At 43.5% G+C, this 8,527-nt stretch overlaps 1 protein-coding gene across 1 annotated transcript; it reads left to right on the top strand.

The window, feature by feature from the left end:
- Positions 1-297: 297 nt before the first annotated feature.
- LOC109905843 (uncharacterized) lies at positions 298-8,527 on the top strand. Its single transcript, XM_031791438.1, has 8 exons — positions 298-448; positions 1,083-1,129; positions 2,020-2,060; positions 3,491-3,592; positions 4,071-4,216; positions 4,364-4,426; positions 7,801-7,984; positions 8,130-8,527. The coding sequence occupies exons 1-8, from the start codon at positions 302-304 to the stop codon at positions 8,525-8,527; spliced, it is 1,128 nt and encodes a 375-aa protein (XP_031647298.1). The 5' UTR covers positions 298-301.

Genomic DNA, 8,527 nt, shown 5'->3' with positions numbered 1-8,527 from the left:
CTTCGCTTCTGCAAACCCACATTTTCATCAGCTGTCTGGGTGGCTGGTGAAGAACCCGGATGTGAAAGTCCTAGGCTAGCGTGGTTAGACGTGGTCTGCGGTTGTGAGGCCGGTTGGATGTACTGCCAAATTCTCTAAAACGATGTTGGAGGCGGCTTATAGTAGAGAAATTAACATTCAATTATCTGGCAACAGCTCTGGTGGGCTTTGCTGCAGTCAGCAAGCCAATTCCACGCAGTCTACAGTGTGTCCCTGATTGTGTGTGTGTGTGTGTGTGTGTGTGTGTGTCCAGGAGGGTTCTATGGACAGTCTGTATGAGGCTGTGCAGGACTCCAGTGATGCCCAGGTCTACACCATCCCCAGCCGTTCCTCCAGCCGCTCCTGTAGCCTTGCCATGCTGCTAGATGAAAACCCCAAGTTGCGTTGCTCGGGACGGTCCATTTCCATGGTGAGTACACTTACATATGCATTGTACACACTTGTGCACAAACGCATGCACATACCTATGCAAATGCATGCATTCACACACCGACGCACACATACAGACACACACACACGAGCGCACACACTTTGTACCCTTAGATTGAGTTTTCATTGGGAAGTAAATTTTCCAGAATGAAGCTCTTGACCTTGAATAGACCAAATGTTAAAAGCTGTAGCTCCTCTTCTCTGTGTGCCCAACATACTCACTGATAAGCGAGTTCATGAAATTGTCAACTGTATAGTTTATAATTTATATAATGCCATGTCATGGGTATACGTTAGCTATCTGGACAAACCAGAGCTAAATCTTGTGGGGTACCTGTTCATGCAGGAGTTGAGACTTGTGGTCTGCCAGAGGATCAGATTTGACCCAAACAATAAAGCTGATTATGAAATTATGATGATGAAACAATCAATTTACAGCTGGTCCTAAAGTCATTACCATTAGCCGCCAATCCATTCAGTTCTTCTAAGTTAGCATGGACATCACAACCAATAGTTTTGTCATATTTATGCAAACTTGTTCATGCCAATATGCAAACTCTTCCACATTTAAGCATGTAGAATCAAATATTGATAATGTTCTCTTTTGCTTTCAGGAGATCTCCCAAATTCAGACCAACAACACCAAAAAAATTAAAAGAATGTGAGTTTATGTCATTTGCTCTGATCGGTCTCTTTTGACAGAGTGTGCGTGCAGGGCAGTGTATCCATAATAAAAAGCACAGTGAAAGTGCAGCAGCCCTGAGTTCAGCCTTAGTCAGTAGAGTAAAATGGCTCCAAAGGCGCTCTATCCTCCCAAGGGATAATACTTTAAGTCGCAGCTCTTTACCAAGCTTCCTGACTTTCTGCCCCTATGTAGATTTCACACTGTAAGCCCCCAAGCATCTGTCTATTTATACAATACTCTCTAAAGCGAAAGATTGAGAAGGAAGGAACATCACAATCTAAATCAATTACACACTGGAAAATGTCATTTTCATTTCAGTGTCACTTGTCAAAGCAATCTATGTGATCAGATGAAGAGGATCCCCTGTTATGTTGTTTGCCAAGAAAGCAGGCGGCGCAAGGTTCTGTGCTAATTTGAGTACATTTCTCAGTCAAGTCTCAGTCAACACCTTTGGCTATTCTAATTGATGTCCCACTTCAAAAGCTACGCAAGCAGTGCCTCAGAGCAAACTCTATGATCTTTCTGTTGTTATACAGCTATAAACTACAAAGAGAAATGTTGAACCACTACAACGTACATGATTGAACTGTATGGGGATTCTCTCTCACTTGAAGACATACCAGGAATTTCTTTAAATACATATGTAGCAGTAGACCACAATATGGTTCACATCCCTTTGTTAATACAATTGTGTTGTGGTTAGACTGGGGATTAAAAAAATATCCACACTTAAAATGTAGTCAGATCTACTGCAAAGATCCCTGGGACTTGCTGTCTTAAGTGTACAGTATCCCTTTGGGTCAATCAGGCTGTTGAAATGGCAGATTGGGGCTTAATCCTGACATTTTTCTGTCCTTTCATTTCAGAACACATGTATCCAAATCAGCACCAGAAAACAGAACTTTAGGTATGTATGATAAAGGTCTGCTTGTGTCGTGTACTGCACTCCCGAGTGGCGCAGCAGTCTAAGGCACTACATCTCAGTGCAAGAGGCGTCACTACAGTCCCTGGTTCGAATTTAGGCTGTATCATATCCGGCCGTGATTGGGAGTCCCATAGGTTGGCGCACAATTGGCCCAGCATTGTCCATCATTGTAAATAAGAATTTGTTCTTAATTGACTTGCCTAGTTAAATAAAGGTTAAATACAAATAAATAGGACCTCCTGAGTGGTGCAGTGGTCTAAGGCACTGTACCGCAGTGCTAGCTCTGCCACTACAGATCCTGGTTCGCGACAGGGAGACCCATGGGACGGCGCACAATTGGCCCAGCGTCGTCCGGGTTAGGGGAAGGTTTGGCCGGCAGGGATGTTCTTGTCCCATCGCGCTATAGCGACTCCTGTTTCGGATCCGGGCGCAATGCACGCTGACACGATCGCCAGGTGTACAGTGTTTCCTCTGACACATTGGTGCAGCTGACTTCCAGGTTAAGCGGGCATTGTGTCAAGAAGCAGTGCGGCTTGGCTGGGTTGTGTTTCGGAGGACGCACGGCTCTCGACCTCCGCCTCTCCTGAGTCTGTACGGGAGTTGCAGCGATGGGACAAGACTGTAACTACCAATTGGATACCATGAAATTGGAGAGAAATATAAAAAATACATATATATATATATATATATATATATATAAAGAATTTAAATATAAAATAAATAAAAAAGAAAGTGCTAGCCATGCAGATTTTTTTCAAGACTTAATGATATACTGTACCACTAAGATCAAAAATAGATTTTTATTTTATTTTACCCTTATTATACCAGGTAAGTTGACTGAGAACACATTCTCATTTACAGCAACGATAAGGGGTATAGTTACAGGAGAGAGGAGGGGGGATGAAATGAGACTTTTGGAAGCTGGGGATGATAAGGTGGCCAGATTGGGAATTTAGCCAGGACACCGGTGTTAACACCCCTACTCTTACGATCTTTAGTGAACACAGAGAGTCAGGACACCCGTTTAACGTCACATCTGAAAGACGATCAATCAACAGTTTAGCATTAGCCGGACATACAATTACAACAAATTGTCAAACATGAGCAATGCACAGACAAAACGTTATATTACCAAGAGAGCATTGCACCAAAACCTCTGGATGTTTTTGTGCTGAATGAGGTAAAAAGATCATTGGGATTGTCCCATGAGTCTACTACAGCAATTCATTTTGGAAGGGAGGACATATTAAAAAAGACAATTGGAAAGCCCAGCTTAAACTCTCATTGCCAGTCACAGTTACCTACTTGGCTGTCTGTGGTACTTAGGGCCTCCATTTTGATTTCACTGTGGTGTGCCCTGACCTTGGTCAGCCAAATAAACCCCTTAATGGTTTTGATTTCTCTCCCTGCAGATCAAGCCTCTGCCGTCTGCAATAGTGCTCTCTGGCTGCCAGCCAAAATCCCCCCAGAAGAAGATTTAGATTTAGGCCACATCAAGAACAATCAAAATGAAGGTAAATTGTCTGGGGATTTTGAGGTTAAGCTGATCTATTCGCTTGCGTTCATTTGGACACTCAACCACATGGGATCTAGCTGTGGTGTCTGAAGAGATTCCCATAGCACCCAAATCCTTCTTATGGAGAGTGTTGTGCAGACTGGAGCTTTTCTTAACACACTTGGCTGTCAGGCCTTGGATTAATTAAGTGCCAACAGGATATTAGTGTAAAAACACTGGGGTCAAAGCAGGGCATGTGTCATTTTGTCAGTGTACTACAGTACATGAGGTTGTGGTGGGGGCATTGCATTAGTGTGTAGTACATGAGACACAGGGTAGACTTCACTGCATAGCACTGAAACTGAATGTGATCATGAATGGATACAAAACATTACATCTCAGAACAAAAGTCCCAATCACAGTGCTGTATTGGAACATTACCTATCAGAGTTTAGGAGTTTAGAGAGACTTCTGACTGGTGTGATTCTGTTTTTCAGAGATGATCAAGCCCATGGTCAGAACTGAGATCCAGGCCAAAGCCACGATCAGAACCGATGTCAAGACCAAAAAGGGAAGAGGAGGATGCAAGTCGAGCATAAAGAAGAATGAAAAGTCACCAACCCCTCCAATACCACCAACTCAGGTTGGGAAAAAGAACTGTCCCTCATTTTGTTCAGTACCTTGAGCTTATACAATTTATTTCTAATTTACAAATGTATGTTATCCCCTATCTATTTGTTCCAAAACTTGATTGAATAAATACATTGTTTCTTTCTGTGGTTGTATGTAGGTGGTGAGTTACGAGGGATGGGCTCAGAACGCAGATCTGCCCAACAGCAGGCAGAGAGACCTGGTGAGTGATCGGCCCAACAGCAGACCCCATGCTGCCGATCCCATGCCAGCCCAGAGTCTTACAGTCTTATAATGATACGGCGGTCTGCCTGTTTTTACATCCAAAGAGCCTCTTGGCCTTAAATTGGGCAATCACTTAACACAAATGCTGATTGAGTTTTAATACTGTACAGATGGCTGAGCTGGGAGAGGGGTATCACTATGCCCCCATAATCTCTGGGCCACATGGCAAAGAGGGGTGGGTTGTTGGGGGTGGCACCAGGGGAGTGCCTACTCTCACTAATTCACAGTGAGGAACAGACATGGTACTGCTTGCCAATTGTGTGGGAGTGGATCGACATTTGGCCACTCAGAGCCTCTCTCAGTCCCTGTGTTGGCAGCTTGGCACAGAGGCTAACAAGACTAGTGCAGTGTGCTGGTATCCTCAATGGGATTTGGACACCAGTAGTGCCAGCATCTCACCCAGAGGCTAACAAGACTAGTGCAGTGTGCTGGTATCCTAAATGGGATTTGGACACCAGTAGTGCCAGCATCTCACCCAGAGGCTAACAAGACTAGTGCAGTGTGCTGGTATCCTAAAATGGGATTTGGACACCAGTAGTACCAGCATCTCACCCAGAGGCTAACAAGACTAGTGCAGAGTGCTGGTATCCTAAAATGGAATTTGGACACCAGTAGTACCAGCATCTCACCCAGACGCTAACAAGACTAGTGCAGAGTGCTGGTATCCTAAAATGGAATTTGGACACCAGTACTGTAGAATCCGCATAAAGAAAATATGTTATTATAATATTATTAATAATACGCATAACAATAATACAATATTTTAGTTGTCAGTGTTTATTATGATTTTAGTGGCAAAGCATAAAAAACAAATCCAAATATGAGCTAAACTCCAAGCAGAGCCCCAAGTCCAATGGGTTTATCCTCTGGCGTGTTGATGTTGATGTGTTGATGTTCTCTGTATCCATAGCCAGAATGATTTTGCAGTGCATGGTGATTGAACAGGTTTCCTGTTATATTCATCAGAGGTGTAGGAAGGGTGAAGTTTGTAAATCCAAACAAAACATGAACACGGCAGTATTCGTACCTTGGTTTTTGTGGTAAGTGTGAATGAAAAAACAGTTTTGATAATTGTTTTTCTACACATACCTTGTCTATAATGTAGAGGCCTATCGGATTTTAATTGAAAAGATAAGGGAGGAAGATGGTGCATGTGATCTGGATAACATACCAATTCCAATTGACATACCTTCGTATGTATCCTCGTCTGTATACCTGCAGACACAGACACAAAATTGAGCAGTTCAGTTACCTGCACTCAATACAGCTAGCCTTCAACTTATTCTTAGAGCATACAGTACCTTTTCTTACCTCTTTGTTGATTGATATCCATTGAATTGTGTACATTTTCTGTTTTAGAAAGATTTGCAAAAATATTGAAAGAAAGATGGTATCATCACAAAACAATATCAATTTAGATTATATAAGAGACAAACCTTACCATAAACTGAGGAGATCTTTACATTTTTCAGGTAAGTGCCTGCACCTGCTGTCCTTTCAAATTAAAATCCAAATGTTTAGTTGGGCAGTTAGGTTCCTGCAAGAACACCCACCAACTAAGGAGGTTCTTCGATGAACCGCAACTCCTATGGGGTTCTTGGGAGAACCTTTTGGTTCTCCCAAGAACTCTGAGGATCTTTGAAGAACCCTTGTTGAACCCCTAATTTTCTGACTGTACTGAATAAAAATCCATATCATTTTCAACATTACCGATAGTTTTGTCACAAACTGTTACGTTAAATAGTAAAGGTACCCACTCTGGTCTTGACACGTGTGCTCTAGCCAACAACTCGCAGATACAGTGTGGGTAGGCTGTGCAGGTAGGCTGTGCGGGTAGACTGTACAGGTAGGCTGTGTGGGTAGGCTGTGTGGGTAGGCTGTGGCTGTGGGTAGGCTGTGCGGGTAGGCTGTGCGGGTAGGCTGTGCGGGTAGAATGTGTGGGTAGGCTGTGTGGGTAGGCTGTGAGGATAGGCTGTGTGGGTAGGCTGTGCGGGTAGGCTGTGTGTGTGGGTAGGCTGTGTGGGTAGGCTGTGTGGGTAGGCTGTGCGGGTAGGCTGTGTGTGTGGGTAGGCTGTGTGGGTAGGCTGTGCGGGTAGGCTGTGTGGGTAGGCTGTGCGGGTATCAGTGGAGGCTGCTGAGGGGAGGACGTATCATAATTATGGCTGGAACGGAGCGAATTTAATGCCATCAAACACCTGGAAACCATGTGTTTGATACCATTCCACTCATTCTGCTCCAAACATTACCACAAGCCTGTCCTCCCCAATTAAGGTGCCACCAACCTCCTGTGGTGGGTATAGTCTACATCAGTGGTTCCCAAACTTTTTGTTGTTGTTGTTGTAGGAGTAGGAAGATTTTCAACTTTAAAAAGTTGTAATAGAAGAATGCACAATGTGCAGTTTTCCTCTTGTTATGTCAGTCATTGCTATATAGTCATAACTATTTATAACTTGTCAGAAATGTCCAGATCAACTAGCCCATGTCAGCTAACTTTATCCCCCATAGATTTTGTTGTAATGTTTGAGTCACTAAAAATATCACATGAATAAACATTAGATATGGCAAAATGTATAGAATTGCAAGAAAAATAGCTTAAAAACTGCAATTTTTCTTGTACCCCATGACAAAATATGTAGAATTTAAGGGAATACGCTAAAAACCTGCAACATTTTCTCTCCACCAACAAGAGGGGTGTGAACAGTTTGTGTCATGAACTGTGCTTGTCACCATAGAAATAGACGTGGGAGGCACTGGATGTTCCCCAATGAAAACGTTTAGAAACCCTTGGTCTACATGATGACATTGTTATGGAAAAAAGCGAGAATATTTGTATTTGTTAAACAGCTGTCAAGCATCAATCATCATGTCACTAGAATAAGACCCTCAATATTTATGGAAAAGGACCATCAATATCACAGTACACCTACCACCCTCTGATATTCATCAAACGTATTTCATCTGTAGCCTAATAAACTGCATGGATTCCCAAGTCGCAGTGGGATGAGGACCACACACCATAACATCGCGTTACTCCAAGTTTACTATGAAACAATGGATAATAAATACATTTTTGCACATTTCCACAGGCAAATATTTCTGGCATCATTAATTTGACCAACACAGAAAGATCCCACCATGAACAAACAAACTATCTGTCGCCATTTATAAAATTGTACCGAAACTTCCTGTTTCCATCACAGATTTTTTTATACAGTATGACTTTGCTTGGATAAAAACTGTGGATGGAAATGCGGTTATTGACAATCTTATTGACAAGTTTTTATTATGTGTTTGATTTTTGTGATGCTCCAGATTGTCCATGCCAACGGGGAAGTGGCCAAGCCCAGAGTTCCCATCAAAAAGAGTCAAAAGTCTGGAAGTCAGAAGACTGGGAAGAAAGGGAGTGCAAAAAATGGAAAAGAAGGGGCCAAGAAAAATCAGGACACCACAAGGAATAAGGAGCTCAGAAAATTTACCACAGACAATGTCACTTATGGTATGTATCCTTGGTTATATTAACATAGAAAGTAACAACATGACAATGCATGACAAAACATACGTGTCCTATACAGTTTTGATGAATGTCCATACTTGTCAGTTGTTCATTTCTGTAGCATTCTTCTCCGGTCTCCACCCAGCAGGGCCCATCCCAGTGAAAGCGGGACCCTATCTGGATGTGGTCCGGAGGTCAGCTCCTGTTTGTAAGTCTGTACTAACATCAGCCCAGGAGAATTCTACCCTAGCCCCGGTGGCCATGGAGCTGAGGACCGGGCCTGGAGGCCCTGGAGCTCCTCCCAGGAACCAGCGCTGGAGTAACCCAGCCGAGAACGCTCCAGATTGGGGAACCTCCTACCACATCTGCCGCAGGCCCCTCACAGAGTACCCCGTTTATACCCATGACTACACCCTGCCCCGGGCCAAGGCCTGGGACAAGCACCAGGGGCTGGCCCAAGATGCGAGCCTGAAACGGGAACCCTCGCCCCAGGGTGTCCCCCTCTCTGTTACTGATGTGAAACTATGCGACCGCAATGTGAGTTAA

This window comes from Oncorhynchus kisutch, linkage group LG15 (genome assembly GCF_002021735.2).
Source record: "Oncorhynchus kisutch isolate 150728-3 linkage group LG15, Okis_V2, whole genome shotgun sequence".
Lineage (NCBI taxonomy): Eukaryota > Metazoa > Chordata > Actinopteri > Salmoniformes > Salmonidae > Oncorhynchus > Oncorhynchus kisutch.
This window is presented reverse-complemented; position numbering and strand designations above follow the sequence as displayed.